General features: G+C 51.2%; 1 protein-coding gene across 1 annotated transcript in view; it reads right to left on the bottom strand.

Moving 5' to 3' along the window:
- Positions 1-19,508, bottom strand: part of CYP4A21 (cytochrome P450, family 4, subfamily A, polypeptide 21) — a 43,152-nt gene that overhangs the window by 1,161 nt on the left and 22,483 nt on the right. Inside the window, 10 exon segments of the mRNA NM_214425.1 lie at positions 3,403-3,479; positions 3,625-3,689; positions 4,533-4,666; positions 4,780-4,970; positions 5,054-5,160; positions 5,592-5,746; positions 6,117-6,241; positions 7,244-7,371; positions 7,850-7,894; positions 8,563-8,704. Coding sequence (NP_999590.1) covers positions 3,403-3,479; positions 3,625-3,689; positions 4,533-4,666; positions 4,780-4,970; positions 5,054-5,160; positions 5,592-5,746; positions 6,117-6,241; positions 7,244-7,371; positions 7,850-7,894; positions 8,563-8,704 — 1,169 coding nt within the window.

Here is a 19,508-nt window from a genome sequence, read left to right as displayed (position 1 = left end):
CACACTGGTCTTGCTGCCAGCCTTGGTCCACACTGTCCTCTGACCTTTGAGGAAGCCCACCCCTCTCCAGGACCAGCTCCTCACTCCTGCTTCTGCTCCCAGCCCCGGGAAATCCCTTGTGGAAGGTCAGTGCTCCAGCCACAGGGTCAAGGGAGTCACTAAAGGTGACTTAGTGCTCTGTTCCCTGGTGCACAGACAGTTTTTCGGTCTCAGGCCAGGCCAGGGCCCTGTAGGGGGTGGGGTGGGCCACACTCTCAGGCCCGCATCCTCTATGAGGACACACAGGGACCCTGATCCCCAGACAGGACACGACAGTTGTGCAAGGACGTCAGAATGCCCGTTCCTGGAGGGGCCACGCAGGCGGCCTGGAGCCTCCCTGGAGGGGCTACAGGTTAGCCACCCTCAAGAGGCTCGCCCATCTGCCTCCCTTTTCAAGTCCAGCCTCCTGCCTCCCTCACCCCCTCAGTCAGCCCCCTTCGGGAGCCTTCCCCTTCTTCCGCAGAAGTGTCCCTCCTGTCCGGACCTGGGTCTCCTCACCTGGCCTCTTCTGTGGCCCTGCCTCCTGTCCCTTTGCCAAAGGTTTGGCAATGCAGGCCCTGCCATGGCCTCTGTCATGGGGAGGACACACCCGGATGCCCCAGTTGGCATCAAAGCCCTCCCTGGGTGGTTCCTCACTCACGTCTCGCCTTCCGGCTCCGCTTCCTCTCTCAGCTCCCGTTGCGGTTGCAGAGAGTGCCCTCCCTCCACCTCTGCCAGCCACATGCTCAAGGCTAAGTCCAGTGACAGCCCACCCTCACCTCCTCTGCAGGCTGCATCTCTTGGTCCCCGAACATCTCAAGCCCCTTCACCCTTCTATTCAAGGAACATCCTGTCCCGTGCCCGGGACGGTGTCAGCAGCCGGGGACCGTGAGCCCTCTGCATCATGAATGAGTGAGTGAGTTTGTGAAAGACTGAATGAATGAATGAATGAATGATGTCCGTCTGGAGTAGAGGCATGTGTTTCTTGCTTGTCAACTCTTGGAGGCAGGGACAGTGTCTCTGTGTTTCCATTTCAAAGTGATACGGATAGAGCAGTATAGTTACACAGGTAGTATTAGAAGCCCCGGAAGGGGACCATAGATGGAAAGCAAAACCTAAGGAACTTTGGGAGACCACTGTAAGTTGGCAAACACTCAAGAAAGCCATCAGAATGCCACGGAATAAAGCCTGCTTGGTTAACTATAAAACCATAAGTAAAAGCAGGAGCTATGCCTCAGGTCATCCAGTGAAAGCTGAAAGGTAAAAGGTCTGAATTCATGTTCATCTAGATAATGAGCTTTAGGGTCAAGGCCAGGAATTTAAGGGAGAGATGTCATAGCAAAGTAGGAAATCCTTAGAAATCCAGTTGTGGTGCAGTGGAAATGAATCCGACTCGGAACCATGAGGTTGCAGGTTCGATCCCCGGCCTTGCTCAGTGGGTTAAGGATCTGGCATTGCCATGAACTGTGGTGTAGGTCACAGATGTGGCTCGCATCCCGTGTTGCTGTGGCTGTGGTGTCAGCTGGCAGCTCTAGCTCCGATTCGACTTCCAGACTGGGAACCTCCATAAGCTGGGGTGCGGCCCTAAAAAGACAAAAGAAAAAAAACCCAAAAAAGTAGGAGACCCTCATCATATGGAAATATGAGATGATTCAACATATTTTAACATATATTATCACCCTTCTGCTGATTTGAATAAGCACCATGACAGTCCTAGTTTGAAGACATAGGGTCAAATACTCTCCTACAGGATAGGAGGAGGAGCTAGTGATGTAAGCCTGTGGTCTGCTGGAAGAATGGGTGAGAGATCGGTCTTTTCACACTCCCCACTTGCCTGGGATTTTAAAAATCTAGCCCACCCAATCCTCGGGGCTGATCCTTCTTGCCTGCCCGCTTGTATCTCTCAAAAACGTCCTATCTTAAGAAATCTATTTCTTGCCTATCTTTTTGTCTCTTGAATGAATTTCTTCTGTTCTGAGACACAACGAACCTGAGCCTCAGTAAGTCCATATACCAGGTGAAGAATTCTATTTAAAAAAAAAGTGGGTTCAAGACTAAATTTGGGTTTAGGCTGGGGTGTGTCAGAAGTATTCAAGTTTCTGAAGCACAGGATTTGGCATGGGGAGAGAGGCTTAGTAAATAGTTTTATGCTTGAATAAAACTAATGATGTTGAAAATAATCCCACAGCGAAATGAAAGACAGTGCTAATTCTGACCTAGGGTGTGAACTGCCTTGTAGACTTCTTGGAGGGGCTGCAGGTTTGCAATCCTCAAAATGCTTGACCATTTACCTCCTGCCCTCTAGTGGCAGATTCAGGATGTGCAGCCAATGCCCACTAAGACAGGCTGGACCCTGGCAGAAACCCAATTCTAGAGCCATTTCTGTAAGAACGTTTGCCTCAAATCTGTACTGTGATGGCTGATTCTCAAACCGACTCACAGAATTAAGGACTCAGAAGAAAATGTTTCGACGAATGACAAAGCTCTGGAAATTACCCTTTCTTGGGAAGCTCTGCAGCCTTTGAAGATTTTCTCAGCAGTCACTTTGGAGCCTATCACTCTGCTCAAGCGCTATTTCAAGTGTGCTTTATAAGGCACCTTACAAATGCAATTGTCGTATCCAAAGAGAATGTAATATTTTATATTTTCTCTCAAAAGAACTTGATTGCCCTCCGTTTCCTGCTTTTTTTTTTTTTTTTTTTTTTTTTTGCCAGCGTTAGGCTATGTCGATTCTGGGATTGTAGCATATAACTCCCGCTAGATACAAAGAAATTTGCTGACTGGAAAAGGTGCCAGGGCTATGTGAATATTAATGCGCTGTCAAAATTTTGTTGGGAGAGAGCGCAAAATAGAGAACCCTGCAGTGGGCTGGAAACTGGCTTCAAGGGGCAAGAGTCACCGTTCACGTATTTGGCTTGAACAATCAGGACAGGGAAGGCAGCTGGAAACCCAAACCCATTTATATCGCAGTGAGACCCTGAGCGTCAGATTGGGGAATGGAGCAGAAGGGGCGGGGGCTGGGTCAATAACAGGCGAAGAGAGAAAATCACCTTTAAGGTAACTGAGATTTGTGTAAAAGAAACAACTGACCTTCATATTTCATGAAAAATTCTACGGCTGAAAAGGCACACGCCTAAAGCGAGGAAACCCCCAGAACACTTTGGAAAGGCCACTGACACGGAGATGTGTCCGGCCGCTGGGAGAGTCCGGAGGTCAGGAACTGGGGGGCGTGCTCTGAAGGCCTTTTTGTACATGGACACAGCCTCCTTCTCAACACACCAACATAAAGGGCATGACGGCACGTAGCACATATGGACACAGGTGGGGACAGACGTGGGGTCACACCCAGAGACACACTGCTGACCCAAGTCCAGAGGGGCTCACCTGGATCCTCCTGAGAAGGGCATGAAGGCATGGCTGTGTCGAGCAGAACCCGGTGCAAACCGGGATGGGTCAAACTCCTGCAGAGAGAGCACAGGGGCCAGGAAAGTGGCGTCAAACTCCTCTCAGCCACAGGGGGCAAGAATCCCAGAGAAGGAAGGAGCGGGAGGAGGTGTTGCTCTGGGGACAGCATCCCATCCCTCCTCCCGGGGACCCTCCTCATACCTCTGGGTTCGGCCACACCTGCGGGTTGTGGTGAAGGCCGTAAATGGAGAGCGAGAGGATGATTCCTGTGGGGAGGGCAGGGGTGAGAAGACTGATGGTTCCCGTGGCAGCAGGGGTTCTGTGCCTGCACAGAAGACTTGGCAGCCGCCATGAGAGCCACTCCCCATCACTCTGAATGAATGAGGCTGAGGCAGGGGAGGTGGGCTGGAGGTGACAGAGCAGGGGATCAAAGACCAGGAGCCCGGAACCGTGACCCAGCCCTGAGAGTCCAAAGACCTGGAGGCTTCCTTTTAGGAGTGACTCGGGTGCGAACTCACATTTGTGAAGTGCCCCCCTAGGGCCCCCGGGGGATATGCATTAACTTGTTGAAGCCTCACAGCAGCCCTCAAGGATCCACGTGTCTAAATGTGGATTCAGCGATTCCATGCAGCTGGTCTAGGATCCCACAGCCAGGAGGTGGCAGGGGTGGGGCACAGTCCCAATGGGTGGGCTCCCATACCTGGTCCTCAGCTGCTGTCTGCATTCCCCTGAGGGCTCCTCAGAGACTGACCACCTGACCTGGGACTGAGGAGTGAGCTTTCTCATTACTTAGACCCCATATGAAAAGAAGCACACTTTCCCCTGCTTCTGTCTCTTTTTCATTCAAGTGTTCAGGTCGTAAGGATATAGAATTTGAGGGCTCGATGACAAGACTACATTCTAGGACTAACATTTTGTATTGAACTTTTGCTGGGTTCATGTTCTGTGTCTAGCATTTCACCACCTCATCCTAAATAGAGAATAAATATTAATTAACTTGAGGCAGGAATGGGTCTGCAAGTGTGGCTGGTGGGCAAGTTCATGTGGATGTCTGATCTCCCATGTTTTCAGCGAGATGCTGAGGTTAGTGGGTGTGGTGACGCTCATACCTGCAGGTAAGGAGCGTCCATCAGGGAAGGTGATGGGCTTGCTGAGCTCTCTGCCGACGCTTGGTACTGGCGGATAGAGTCTCAGGGCCTCCTTGATGCACATGGTGGTGTAGGGCATCTGGTCCAGGTGGTCCCTGAACAAAGGCCATCCTGAGGCTGGGCAGAGTTGGGGAACGGGGGAGTCTCCACTCGCTGGGGGTGGGGGGTGGGCGGTCCGTGCGGGGCTCTCCGTCTCTGGGACACTCACCAGGTGATGGAGGTGCCGTCCCCCAGGAGGCCTTGGATCTCCTCCCGACATCTCTGCTGATGCTCAGGGTTGGAGGCCAGAGCATAGAGGACCCAGGAGATGCCACTGGCTGTGGAGTCGTGACCTGCAGCCATGAACGTGTCCACTTCGGCACGGACGTCGGTGTCAGACAAGCTGTTCCCATTCTCCATCTGAGGAGGCAGGGGGAGAGTGCACCTTTGCCCCTTCCTCTGTGCTTCTGGGCAAAGCCTCAGACCTCATACCCCCCACTCACCCTGGCAAAGAGGAGAATGTCCAGGAAATCCAAGTGCCTCTTCTTCTTCACATTTTCCATCTCTCCCTCCTTCTGAAGGTGAGTCTTCCTCAGCTGGATCACTCGGTCTGTTTGGAACAGTGGTTCCCAGGCTTAGGTGGGAGCTCTGGGAGCTCAGATACAGCATCCACAGTAACCCCACTGCCCCTCATGGCCCAATCTGGGTGGCAGGTGGATCAGGATGAGGTAGGGCATGGGGTGCATATTAGGGCTGAGACTACCAGCCTCGTGTGACACAGGCTGGGACTCCCCCCGTAGCACAGCCCCTGGAGGCTGCTGGGAGGGCGTGCCAATCAGACATCACCAATGTGGTGACGCATGAAACCTCTGGACACCCTGACATCTGGATTCTCAGTCCCTGCCCTAGAAGGTACCAGGTGTGAGAATGTCTCAGCTGCTGAAAGGGACACAGGAGGCTGGCTCTACCTCAGGGTCAAGGCCAGCCCCTTTCAGATGTGCCCGATGAAGGAGGGGAGTAACTCAGAACTAGAAGCGGAACCTGTGTGTTGATGGACCTTCTGGCAGGCTCGCTGGCACTGGCGGCCTTCAGGGCTCAGCCTGTAGATGATGTCATTCTGGAGAAAGGCACTCCTCAAGCGGGAAAAAATGAGATTTTTGAGATCCCAAATGGCCTGGATGTAGGACTGGGAATCCCTGAAAGGGAGAGGATGAGAGGAGACTTTACTGGTGGGAGACCTGAACTGGAGAAGGAGTAGGGCTCTAGGGGGAGGTGTCAGTCAGTGGGGACAGGCAGCACTGAGGCCGTTGTCCTTTTGCCGCACAGCCCTCCAGACCCTCTGCCCTTCACCAGTGGCCTGAGTGGCCAGGCGTCTCCCTGTGTCGGGGATCAGGATGTGTGACTGAGTCTGGGTTTGGTCTGGGCTGGAATTTGCCCGTGGTGGGGGGCTCCCTGCCGAATGATGCCTTTTGTGCTGAAAAGCATCCCGCTGTCCCAAGTGCCTGCCAGGGTGGTCCTTCCCAGCTGGTGAGAACAAGCAGCTGCCACTGCAGGTGTGTCACTGACCCGTCTGTCTGGGCGCTGCCCTGGTGGCTGAAGGCGCACTTCATGATGGTGTCCAGGGTCATCAAGGAGACGGGTCCCACGATCTCCAGACGTGGGTCCTGGGCGACGAGCTGCTCCCACTTGTCCTGTGGTGGGAGGGGGACAGTGACCCTGCTCTGCTCTGGTGCTGGCAAGGCCAGGCTCTCTCTCTGCCTCTCCACATCTTCTGATGAGATGTCTCAACTTTCTAATGGTGTGTGTTTCTCACCTTGAGACTGTAAAGCACGTGAGTAATCTGATGGCTGTTTCAGCCCTATTACATAATTATACGGTTTGTGTGTGTGTGTGTGTGTGTGTGTGTAATTAACTAATTCTGTTCTCTTCTATATATTCCTAATGAGTTCCAAGTTTTAGGATCAGTCCATGATGATAACCTCCTTTTGGCAGATCTGAAAGCAGAGTTTCTGACAGGACGAGGGGGGATCTTGTGTGTCCTGAGGTTGGAACTGGCCATAAGTCTTCCAACATCAGCTAGTAAATTTGTCAAGGCAAGAAAACGCCTAAGGGTCTATACTGGGGCCCCTAGGAATGGACACAAGGTCCTTCTCTTCCTTTCACTCATCCAGTGCTAGCTGAGGCCTGGTGGTCCACCGTCTAGATCGGAGGTGGTGTTTATCGTGGTCCAGCTCCGTGAGTGTGGACCTGGCTACATTTCCTCCCACGGGTGACTCACTTCCATTCCGAAACCCTGGCACTGAGGCCAGAGTCCTCCTGGGCAGCATCCTGGCATCTCCTCGCTGCCCCTGAGCTGCCTTCCCCAGGCCGGCCATTGCAGCTTACCCTGTGATCCTGAAGAAAGACCCTTGCTCTAGTCCACTTTGTGGAAGAGGTCGTGATTGTCAGGGAGTCGACCCTGAATTCACCACGACCATTGCTCCCAGGGCAAGGAGCAAATTGTGGATCCAAGCTGGTGCCTGGGTGCTTTTCTGTCCCATCCCGTTTGGGGGAGCCCCATTTCATAGCATGTTCTTAGCACCTCATTCTGGAGGCCTGCCTGATGGCTGCCTGAGGGACACAAATGTCTGAGGGTGGACTCTGTGAGTTGTGCCGGGGGTGAGTGTGTTCAGGTGAGACAGGGATGGACTCACCAGCATCACTTGGACAGACTTGGCCATGAGACCTACGTAGGGCTTCAGGATGTCATAGTGGAAAGCTGGGGTCAGCATCCGCCGACGCTGGAACCACATCTGCCCATTCAACAGGAGCAAACCACAGCCTGGGTGACAGATGGGGGTGTGTGTTGGTCTGGGAGACGTGATCAGATGGGTGACCAGGGACAACTCGGGAAGAAGCAAGGGTTTTCGGAGAAGGCGCATCATGGCAAAGGCAGGAAAGGCCAATATACTTCACTTCAGGAACGTGAATGGCCCCCAAGCCTGGTCATCAGGCCAGAGATTAGGGCAGCTCCGAGATAAAGGTTCTGAAGATATACGAGTGCAGGTGATAAAATGACCTAAATAAAAGTCATGCTGAGAACTTTGGAGAGGCCTCAGAAATGATGCTGAAGAGGGTGAGCTTCAGGAGGACTCTCAGCACCATTTGGAAGGGTGGGGTTTGTATCAGAGACGAGACTTTATTCAGAGATGAGGGTGGTAACTCGGTGCCAGGCACCTGTTTTTCTCCACGATCCAATGAGGCAGCCCTTGGCAAACCTAACTGGTGCGGGGACTACATGTATATTTAGATGTACTTACCAATCCAGGGGATCAGCAATCTGTAGAGAACAGGAGCCTTGGGCTCTGAAAGGTAAGGAAGGAAAATGGAGGGGACGAAACATGGCAGGCAGCCCTAAGGCAGCTGTGGTCCAGACCAGGGCCTGCCAGCCCTTCCTGATGAATGGCAGCTGGCAGTCTGTCTCAAGCCACCTCCCACTTGCCTCCCCCGCCCCAGTCCAGACTCTCTCTGTCTTGCTGGTCCCCGTGGGCTCAGGAAGGCAGACTCAGTGTCCCAGCAGAAGAACACCCACAGGACTGACATGGTGAATTGGCAGGAAGCATAACCTCTGTCCTCAGTGTCATAGCCTAAGACGGAATGCCATGGTTTCCCTATAATTAGCAGTGTTGTAGCCACCCCATGACCCAGGAGAGGCAAGAGGGAGACGTGCCCAGTGGAAATCAGTGTGGATGGGGATTGTCCTTCAGATCTGGCGTCATCTCAGTTTGGTTGGAAGAAAGAAAGAAAGAAGGAAGGAAAGACAGAAGACAGAAATCAGCTCCAGCCAGCTGGTTAAGCTTTCACTCTGAGCAAATTCTGTTGGCGTTGGCCTGCCTTGTGGGCTGGGAGAATGTTTGGAAGAGTTGAGGCATTGATGGCTGAAGTGTCAGTCTCTCCTGGAATTTCACAGACCCAGGGCCATGCACCCAGGAGGGAGGGTTTTCTCCCATGTGGATGGGGGTTTCCCTCTCACCTGATCTCGCCAGGACCACCTTCATGTAGTCAGGGTCATAGACCAGTACCATGGCTCTTGTTCCCCACAGCCAGCGAGCACAGGCACTTGGGTATTTCTCTACCCTTTTCAGGAGGGGTTGCAGCTCGCTTTCCTCTTGAAACTGTCAGCGGGAGAGAGATAAGTCAAAAAACCCCTTCTTCTGGCTCCAGGGCTAGGGAGGAGGGCAGGAGGGCTACAGGGAGATAGGTGTGGATCTGTCAGCAGGACTAAGCCTTCAGAACTGTTTCTTATGACCTGGGCTCTGATCCAGACCTGGCTGGCTGTCCAGCCTTGTCCTAGGTCCAGATTCTGTCCCATTGTCATGAAGAGCCTTGTATGGGCCATCACCATGTACTGCCTATAGAAACTTACATCAGGGACCGACTCCCTGGTGCTGGAAACCTTTGGAAGTCATTTGTCCGGCATTTGCATAGACTATTGATGACAACCTTGTATTACTCTGTAAGCCTTTTTCATACAGTTTGCTCTTTTAGGGAATAAAATGGATCATTTTTAAAATGAAATTTATATACTAGTTGTATTTTACCATACTCGTTGTAATATGTTTTCAATATTATCCTAGTACACATATAAATTTTTTTTCAAGATAATCATTCACTTTTTTTTTTTTGGTTCTTTTCATTAGAGTGTGTTTAGTGTTCCGTTAATTTCTAATGCACATCAAATAGGCCCAGTCACACTTACATATACATTCTTTTTCTCAGACTATCCTCCGTCGTGTTTCATCACAAGTGACTGGATTTAGTTCCCTGTGCTATCCAGCAGGATCTCATCGCTAGTCCACTGCAATGGCAATGGTTTTGCATCTATTAACCCCAGACCCCATTCCTTCTGACCCCCACCTCCTCAACCTTGGCAAGCACTGCTTTGTTCTCCAAGTGCACGAGTTTCTTCTCTGTGGCAAGATTCGTTTGTGCAGTATTTTAGATTCCAGATATAAGTGACCTCATATGGTATTTGTCTTTTTCTTTCTGACTTACTTCACTTAGTGTGAGAGTCTCTGGGTACATTCATATAGTGCAAATGGCATTATTTTGTTCCTTTTTATGACTGAGTAGTATTCCATTGTGTATATGCACCACATCTTTTTTTTCCTTTTTTGTACAGAATTTTTTTTAACTACTCAAATGAATGTATCACATCTGTAGTTGTATAATGATCATAACAATCCAATTTCACAGGAGTTCCATCCCACAGCCCAAGCACATTGCACCACATCTTCTTAATCCATTCATCAGCCAAGGGCCATGGAGGTTGTTTCCATGTCTTGGCTATTGTGAATAGCGCTGCAGTGACCCTACAGGTGCACGTGTCTTTTTCAAGGGAACTTTTGTCTGGAAATGTGCCCAAGCGTGGAACTGCTGGGTCACACGGTAGTTCTATACTGGGTTTTCTGAGGAACCTCCATGCCCTCTTCCATCGTGGTTGTCCCAGTTTACACTCCCACCAGCAGTGTAGTGGGGACCCTTTTCTCCACGCCCTCCCCAGCGTTTGTTGTTTGTTGTCTTGTTAATGATGGCCACTCTGACTGGTGTGAGGTGCTACCTCAGAGTCGTTTTGATTTGCATTTCTCTAGTAATGAGTGATGCTGAACATTTTTTCACGTGCTTGTTGGCCGTCTGTATATCTTCTTTGGAGAAATGCCTGCTCAGGTCATTTGCCCATTTTTCAGTTGGGTTGTTGGTTTTTTTGTTATGGTTGAGTTGTCTAAGTTGATTGTCTATTTTAGAGATTAATCCCTCGTCAGTTGTATCCTTTGAAACTATTTTCTCCCATTCCTTGGTGCCTCCCCCCCCCCTTTTAAAATATGTTTTCCTCTGCTGTTGAAAAGCTTGTAAGTTTGATTAGGTCCCTATGGTTTATTTTTGCTTTTATGTCTGTTACCTTGGGAGTCTGACCTAAGAAAACATTTGTATGGTTGTTGTCAGAGAATGTTTTGCCTACCTTCTCTTCTAGGAGCTTGACGGTGTCTTGTCTTATGTTTAAGTCTTTAAGCCACTTTGAGTTTATTTTTGTGCGTGATGTGAAATTATGTTCCAGTTTCATTTATTTAAAGGGGCTGTCTATTTTTCCCAGTACCACTTGCTCAAAAGACTGTTTCTTCCCATTTTATTTAAAATTTTTTTTTGTCTTTTTAGGCCCCTTTCCACAGCATATGGAAGTTCCCAGGCTGGGGTCGAATTGGAGCTGCAGCTGCGGGCATACGCCACAGCCACAGCAACCCGGGATCCAAGCCACGTCTATGATCTACACCGAAGTTCAAGGCAATGCCGGATCCTTAACCCATTGAGCGAGCCTGAGGATTGAACCTGCATCCTAATGGATGCTAGTCAGAGTCATTTCTATTGAGCCAGGACGGGAACTCTTTTTTTACCAATTATAGTCTTACCTCCTTTGTCGAAGATCAATTGACCATAGGAGTCTGAGTTTATTTTTGCATTCTCTATTCTGTTCCATTGGTCTGTACGTCTGTTTTGGTACCAGTGCCACATTGTCTTGATTACTGTAGCTTTGTGATATTGCCTGATGTCTGGGAGAGTTATGCCTCCTGCTTGGTTTTTGTTCCTAAGGATTGCTTTGGCAATTCTAGGTCTTTTATGGTACCATATAAATTTTTGGATTGTTTGTTGTTGTTCTGTGAAAAATGTCATGGGTAATTTCATAGGGATAGCTTTGAACCTGTAGATTGCTTTGGGTAGTATGACCTTTTTAAAGACATTAATTCTTCGAACCCAGGAGCATGGAATATCTTTCCACGTCTTTGACTCCTCTTTAATTTCCTTGATTAATATTTTATAGTGCTCAGCATATAAGTCTTTCACCTCCTTGGTCAGGTATATTCCTAGGTATTTAATTTGTGGGAGTGAGATTTTAAAAGGTATTTTTGTATTCCTTTTCTAATATTTCATTGTTAGTATACAGAAATGCAACTGATTTCTGAGTGTTAATCTTGTATCCTGCTACTTTGCTGAATTTGTTGACCAGTTTGAGTAGTTTTTGTGTGGAGTTTCCTATACATAATATCATGTCACCTGCATACAGCAACAGTTTAACCTCTTCTCTTCCAACTTGGATAACTTTTATTTCTTTTGTTTGTTTGATTGCTTTGGCTAGGACTTCCAGTACTATATTGAATAAAAGAGGTTAGAGTGGACATCCTTTTCTTGTTCCAGATTTTAGTGGAAATGTGGAAGACTTTCAGCTTTTCTTTTTCTTTTTTCTTTTTTGTCTTTTGTCCTTTTAGGGCCACACCTGGGGCATATGTATGTTCCCAGGCTAGGAGTCTGATTGGAGCCGTAGCTGCCAGCCTACACCACAGCCACAGCAATGCCAGATCCAAGCCGTGTCTGCGACCTACACCACAGCTCACGGCAACACCGGATCCTTAATCCACCGAACGAGGCCAGGGATTGAACCTGCAACCTCATGGTTCATAGTCGGATTCGTTTTTGTGGCACCACGAAAGGATCTCCTCACCTTTTCTTCACTGAGTATTTGCTGTGAGTTTGTCATAAATGGCCTTTAATGGGTTAAAGTATGTCACCTCTATACCCACTCTTGTAAGTTTTTATCATGACTGGTCAAATGCTTTTTCTTCATCTATTGAGATGATCATGTTTTTTGACTTTTGTTAGTGTGGTGTTTGACATTGACTGATTTGCGTATGTTGAACCTGGGATGAATCCCACTTGGCTGTTGTGTATGATCTTTGCTATATGCTGTTGGATTCAGTTGGCTCAAATTTTGTTGAGAATGTTTGTGTATATATTTCTCAAAGACATTGGCCTATAATTTTCCTTTTTGGTAGTATCTTTGTCTGGTTTTCGTGTTAGGGTGATGGTGGCTTCATAGAATGTCTTTGGAGTGTTCCTTCTTCAACATTTTGGAAAAGTTTAAGGAGGAAGGGTATAAGCTCTGGTTTTTATGGTTGGTAGAATTCACCTGTGAAGCCATCTGGCCCTGGACATTTGTTTGTAGGGAGTGTTTGTGGTACACATTCAACTTCATTTCTAGTGAACAGTCTGTTCAGTTGATCTCTTTCTTCTTGATTTGCTTTTGGTGGGCTGTAAGTTTCTTGAAAGTTGTCCATTTCTTCTAGGTTGTCAAATTAGTTGTCATATAATTGTTCATAGTATTCTCTTATGGTTTTTTGCATTTCTGCAATATGCATTGAGATTTCTCTTTCTTATTGCTTATTTTTTTTTCTCTCCTCTTCTTAGTGGGTCTGGCCAGAGGTTTGTCAATTTCATTTACCTTTTCAAAGAACCAACTCTCGTAGCCTGAGCCAGTGGCGCACCACCCTCTGAGAGTCTGCGTGTGAGCAGGGAAAGACATCCCTATGGCGGTCCACCCCTCCTCCTCTCACCCTCCCCAGCAATGGCGCCTCGCTTCTCCTGCAGGTCCAGATCTCCTCCCGGGTTCCCTCGGCTGTGGCATCCACTCCCCAGCCCGTGGCACAGTGCTCCCTGACCCCTCAGGCTGTCTCCACACAGCCAACCCTGGTCCTCTCCCGGGAACTGACTTTCAGAGACTGAGTCTCAGCACCCAGCCCCCGCCCGAGTGTCTCAGGCTGTGCCATCTGGGGCGGTGGCACAGATGGTCTATGCAGCCCTCACTCTGCTTTGCCCTCCTCAGTCCACCTGCTGAGCTTTTCTAGGCGACTCTGAGGTCCCTCCATCTCGGCTTATCTCCCCGTTGGAAAGGTGTCTTCCCATGACGTGGGTTCATTTTCCCTTTAACAGCTCCCTCTCAGGATTGTGATTCCTCTCATCCTCGTGATTCCTTCTCTCGCTCTCCCTCTCGCTCTCTTTTCTTTTCTTTTACACAATATGTGGAGGGTTCTGTGCCCGTTTGGGAGGTTTACGTTCTTCTGCCAGCGTTCAGTAGATGTTCCGTGTGAATGATGGCACGTGTAGATGTGTTTTTGGTTGTGTTTGTGGGGGAAGGTGAGCACGACATCTTACTCCTCTGCCGTCTTGATCCCTCCTACCATAAATGTTTGTTTATAATAAATTATGTTTAGGATGTATATGGCTAAGTGAAAAAAAAAATCCCAGTAGTCACGTGTGTGTATAAAGTTATTTTACTTTATAAGCGTTTAGGCAGTTGTAGGACAGAATCTGTATGTATACATATGAGAAGGGTGTTGATTTAAGATTTTGATGTATGGATTTCTTTTTTGCTATTCGCCTGCACCTGCAGCCTATGGAAGGTGCCAGGCTAGGGGTTGAACTGGAACTGTAGTTGCAGACCTGTGACACAGTTGCAGCAGTACTAGATCCTTAACCCAGTGAGCAAGGCCAGGGATAGAAGCCTCACACTCACAGATACTGTGTCAGGATTTAACCTGCCGAGTCGCCACTGGAAATCTTGATATGTTGCTTTTCATCTTATTTTCACTTACCAACAGCCAGCAGCTTTTGTGCAATTGCCCCTGCCTTCAGGAATCTTTTGAAACACCTCCGTGTGGTTCACAAAGGCCTTTGCTTTCTGCCTCTCCCTTCTCTAGCCTTGCCTCCTGACACCCTGGCCATTGCACAGGCCCCGCCACTGGGTTCCCAGAGATGCCGCTGCCCTTGCTCCGTGGTGGCTCAGTCTGCTCTCACTTCGGCGCCTCTGCCCATGTTGTTTCTGCTGCGTGGTGTCCCCAGCCTCTTTGCCACAGAGCAACTGCCTCTCTTCCACTTCTGAGACTCAGCTTTGTCTCTTGCCCTTGGCATTCTCGACCCCACGGGGGCCCAGACAGCTTCCATTTCACGGGCTTCTATGTACCCCACAGCCACTCCCTGCCCACTGGAGGGCCCACGCTCCGCCTGCATCCTCTGACAGTCAGGACTTCCCAGCTCTGGGGCAACCTGCCCTCCTGGGGGCCAGGTCCCTTCGTCGAGCACATATTTATTGAGGGTTGACTCCGTGCCAGGCCCTGGTTTGTGGCACTGATTTAGGCTGTGGCTCTAGATCCTTGTCCGTCTGCATCCCCCAGTCTCGTGGAGGAGACAGAAGGATCAAGAGGCCGTGAGAGTAGAGGATCATGCAGGGGTGATGGAAACCAGACAAGGCCACAGGGGCTCACGGAGCAGAGTTCCAGAGGCTGGAATGCACAGGCAGGTGGGGAGGCCCCTGAGCATCTTGGGGTGGAGGAGGTTAGGGAGGGGAAGGAGGGAGGGACCGGGCCAGTGCCTCTGGGCTTGGCAGCTTCCAGTTCCCGTCATGGCTCCACTCTGCTGTCATCAGGCTGCCTGGAAAGAGGGGCCTCTGCTCCCTGCAGTCCCTGATCTCCCCCTACCATTTGTTTAATCCACAACCCTCGGTGAGCCTCTCTCCGTGTGGCCCCTTTCTCGACCAGGCCAGTGCTGCCCGAGCTGGGTGGGTGGGCGCTGCCCTTCCTCAGCCTGCAAGCTCCTCCTTTCCCTCCTTTCTGTCACTGCACACAGTGGCCTGACGGCCCTCTGGGCCAGGCTCTGTGCTGGGTCCAGGGGCTGAGGTATTACTTGCTTTGCGGCAAGAGCTCGGAGTCCAGGGAAGGCGGAGCCCAGGTGGGCGATTATGCAACTCAGATGTTATTTGTCCCTCCCTGACGCCATCTTGGAATCCTGGCTCACGTGTGCCAGCAACTTATGAGACTTGAAGTTCTGAAACTGCTGTGTGGAACATCTCTGAGTCTTAGGAAGCTAAGCCTCCTTGTCCCTACAGCTTATTGCACCTCCAACAAGCAGCTGAGCCTGGTCCCTGAGAGCTGACAAGTTTTCAGATTGCTGTCTGTTGTCTCCAGGGACAATGAGGCAGAGGGCGGGATCCTTCAGACAAAGGTCTGGGCTCCCAGGCAAGCTCAAGGCAGAGAGTACGGCATGGTACCCCTGGGGCAGGGAAGCCTCTAGAAGACTGTTCTGTGAGAAGAGCTGAAGCTGCTGAGCCTGAAGATGGAGAGACTCGGGAAGGAAGAGCCATTGTCCTCAAAGGGCAGGGCTGCCGGGACAGCCTGCAGATGCACCGAAGGAAGGAGTGTGTGACAGAGCCGAGGACACCAGCCCAGGGTCCTGTGAGCGAGGGAGCTGCCCGGACTGGGATGAGGAGCCACGACCTGAGAGGTGAGCTGGCTTCTTACATGGGGCCACCTGCTAACAAACACGAAACTCTGTCCCTTGGACTTGCTGGCCGTGACCATGCTCCGAGAGTGCCCGGCCCTCCCTGCCCTCCCACTCCCGGGTCCCCTCTTACCTACCTCCCTGCTGTGTCCATAGAGCCAGTGGGAAGGAGGGGACGGGAACTGCTGGAGGGCTTTGAGCAGCCACTGTCTGCGCAGGTAGAGCTGTGCTGCCTTGAGGAGAAGTAGCAGCAGCCCGAGCAGGGAGGCCACCTGCAGGAGCCCAGAGATACTGGCCAGGGCAGGGACCGTCATGGTGCACGGGCTTCTGGATGGCTGACTGTCCCTGACTGGGGCTGACCTCCCCTGAGCATCCAGCCTAGTCAGGGAGGATGGCCCCGCCCACCTGGGGGAGGGTGGTGAGGAGGGTAGAGGTCAGAGCTGGGCCTCCAGATATGCTAACTATGGAGGAAATAGTGTGCGCAAAGCTTTGTCCGCGAGAGGGACAAAAGCCGTGCAAAACCCACTTTTCCTTCTCCACATCACTCGCCAAAGAGTTCATGAGCATCTGCAACCTGCCAGGCAGTCGGCTAGGTGCTGGGACACAGCTGCGAGCAAAGCAGACATGAACTTTGCTTGACTCCCACACATTCACTGGCTTATTTGCCCTACGTGCAGTAGGTGCGGTTACTTCTATTTTTATCCCCCTTTCAGAGGTCAAAACCCATTTCAGAGAGGAGAGGTGATGTAGCCAGAGGAACACGGCCTTTGAGAGTCCCAGCTGAAATCCTTGAGCTCGCAGCCCTTCTCTGTTGGACCTCAGACTGCCAGCCTCAGCTGCCTCCTCCGGGTCCCCCCACGGCTTGTCCCAGTCCACTGTGTGGTTGTGTCCTGGGAGACTGTGCCAGTGGATGGAGCTCTGGGCTTGGAATCAGGAGCCCCAGCCCCAGGGCAGCCTCACCACACATGCAGCTAACAACATGTACTCTCTGAGCCTCCGTTGCTCCTTTGAAAGATGGGATGCTAATTCATTTCCTGTGTACCTCCTGTGACTACTCATTTATTCATTTGTTCATTCACTGAGGAAACATTTCTTGAGCTCCTGGTCTACAGGTCAAGGCAGAAAACACCAATAGTACCATACAAGTGTTAAGGCTTGTGCTTGAATAATGAATAGTGACTGGGCCCACTAGATATGGAAAAAACTCAAAAAAAAAAAAAGAAAGAAAAGAGGAAGAATTCTCTTTGAAGTGTGAATAGGCATTCAAGAGGTAGAGAGTGTTGCTAGAAGGATGGGCTCTTAAAAAATTCGTGGGGAAGGGCAAGTGATGGGGAAACCTTCATCTTCAGGCTCTCCCATCCCTACTTCATGACACTCCTCCCCCAAGATCAAATCCAAGGCCCATAATTCAGAACAAAAAACAAAACCTTCATGAAGATTTACTTGAAAACAACTCTCTCAGGAGCCTCAAATTTCCTGCTGACCTGCTCCCCCACAAAGCTTAACTCGGCTTAACCCCACACCCTCCCCCTTTGCCTGACCTTGGTGCAAGTTATTCATAAACAACCTAGGAGCCCACAGACAGAAGTCAAGGCCGAGTAACCACCTGCACACCGACCTTCCCAGCCAACCTTTCCCCCTTACCTAGTCACTCTCAGGTCTCTGACCTCAACCCCACTCCCAGAGGCCAAGCAAATAGATTTTCCGTTACTGGTACATTAAAATGGTTCAGCACTAGGAGAGTAAAGAGAGCGAGTCTTCAGCGTTCCCTACTCTGAGTGGGACCAGGGCCAGTCCTTCTCCATCACCTCACACCAGAGAACTTGCCCAGCTTCCTGCCCAGGATGCTCTCCGGAATCCCTCGTGTCCCACCCTGTTCCAGCACTGAACATCCACCTGAGCCCTTCTTGGTGCAGAATGAACTAGCCCAGTGAGCTAGGAACCAGGGGACTGGGCTGAAGGTCCCAGCTGCAGGTCCCAGCTGGGGTGATGTCCCTTCAGCAGGCATATGGTGGCATCACCCCACCGGAGAGGACAAAGGGAGGTCTCCTGTGGCACTGAGGGCCCTGGGCTGGGAAGGACAGGGTGGGGATCAGAGGACGACCCTTGTGCAGAACCAGTAAGAGTGCAGGGGTGCTTGCAGAGAGGCTGGGGATGGAGTGCAAGGGGCCTGGGGCTGGTCAGGGCCCAGGGTTGGGGGAGAATGGACCAAACCCAGTCTCCAAGAGTGACCGGGTGGAAGAGGCCCCTCCTCCCTCAGGGTGGCCCAGCAGACAAGCCAGGGCTACAGGGGCTGTCCGTGCTGGGCGGCCCACTGGCTGGTCTCTGCCTAGGGTCTGACATCGTCTCACACTGGCCAAGACTTGTGGCCACCTGGTTGCTGCCTTGTGACAGCTGCCCACTTGTGCCACTGAGGAGCCTGCTAGCTCTATGCGGGAGGAAGGGCTGATGGGACTGGTCACACGGTCTGGCTGGGTTCTTGTCCAATCTCACTGGGAATGAAGCCCTGGGACGCTGAGCAGCCATGTGCCCCCAAGCCTGTAAGGCTTTCCTGCTCAGGAGCAGAGGGGCTCTGGCTGGGCCCCACTCTGAAGAAGGTGGTATGAGGAAGCCACCGCGGAGTAGCAGGGAGGGGTAGGCTCCTTCCTGACAGGTGACAGGTGAGGGGTGACAGGTGTGAGCTTCTCCCCTCTGAGCCTTTGGAGACGAGCCCTTTCTCCTAACTCAGCTGCATCGGGAGCCTCAGGCTCTGGGCAGGGTGTGGGGCCTCAGGGCCCCAGAGTGGGAGGTGGCAGGGGCACTGGGACACGCTCAGCCTGCTGGGGTCCTCCCCTCCTCATCTCCTCTGTCTTTCCTCCCTTCCATTCCTTCTCTCTCTTCCATCCATCCATCGCCTCTCAAAGGAAGACACACAGACTCCAGGTGACACAGCGAACTTTATCAGGGAGTCGGACAGAAGGGAGGCCACGTGAGGGACAAACATGTAGAGCCCCAAGGCACGGGACAGATGGGGGCCCAGAGTGATGCTAGCCACCCAGGATTTGGCAGGCTGAGCAATGGCTGCCCAAGGCATCCACCTGGGATTCTCGGAGCCTCAGAATAGCTGTGTTTACTCTGAGTGGGCCCGTGAGTCCACCAATGCCCTTATGAAAGTGCAGGTGATGTGAAGATGGACTTAGAGGGCCATTTAGAGATGGCACTGGATTTGAACGTGGAGGAGCCTCCAGGCGCCAAGGAATGCAAGGACTGCAGCTCTCAAGCCTCAACAAGGCAGAGAGAGAGAGAGAGAGTTTCTCTCCCATCCCTACATAGGGGTCCTGCCGACATCGTTGCTGTGGTCCAGCCACACCCATTTCAGATGTCTGATTCTGGAGCCATCAGCGACAAATCTTGTGTTGTTGTAAGTCACTAAACTTGTAAGAAAGTATTATAGCAGAAAGAAATGCATATATGGACAAATAGCCAGGCAGAAAGGAGGAAAGGCAAGGAGAAGACAGACTGCCTGGAGGACGGCAGGTGGTGGCTCTTGATGTGGACACTCAGAGATCCAGGTAGGTTAGTGACAGGTGGACTGATAGAGAGATACAGTGGCTGGAGAGAGGTGAGAGGGAGAAGGGCAGAATGTCCGATGAGGCAGGAGGCAGGGCATGAAGTCGCCTTGCAGGTGGCCCAAGAGAAGTGGGATGTGGCCAAAAATGGAGGGGACAGGGTAGAGGGAGAGCAAGACAGGGTGGCCAGAAGGAGGCCCTCAGAGCTTGTCCTTGTCCCCACAGAGGTTATGGGAGCTTCCTGAGGTTCAGGTGGATCCCATTGTTGGAC

Source organism: Sus scrofa, chromosome 6 (genome assembly GCF_000003025.6).
Source record: "Sus scrofa isolate TJ Tabasco breed Duroc chromosome 6, Sscrofa11.1, whole genome shotgun sequence".
Classification (NCBI taxonomy): domain Eukaryota; kingdom Metazoa; phylum Chordata; class Mammalia; order Artiodactyla; family Suidae; genus Sus; species Sus scrofa.
The sequence above is the reverse complement of the archived record's forward strand: the minus strand, read 5'-3'. Positions and strand labels throughout refer to the sequence as shown.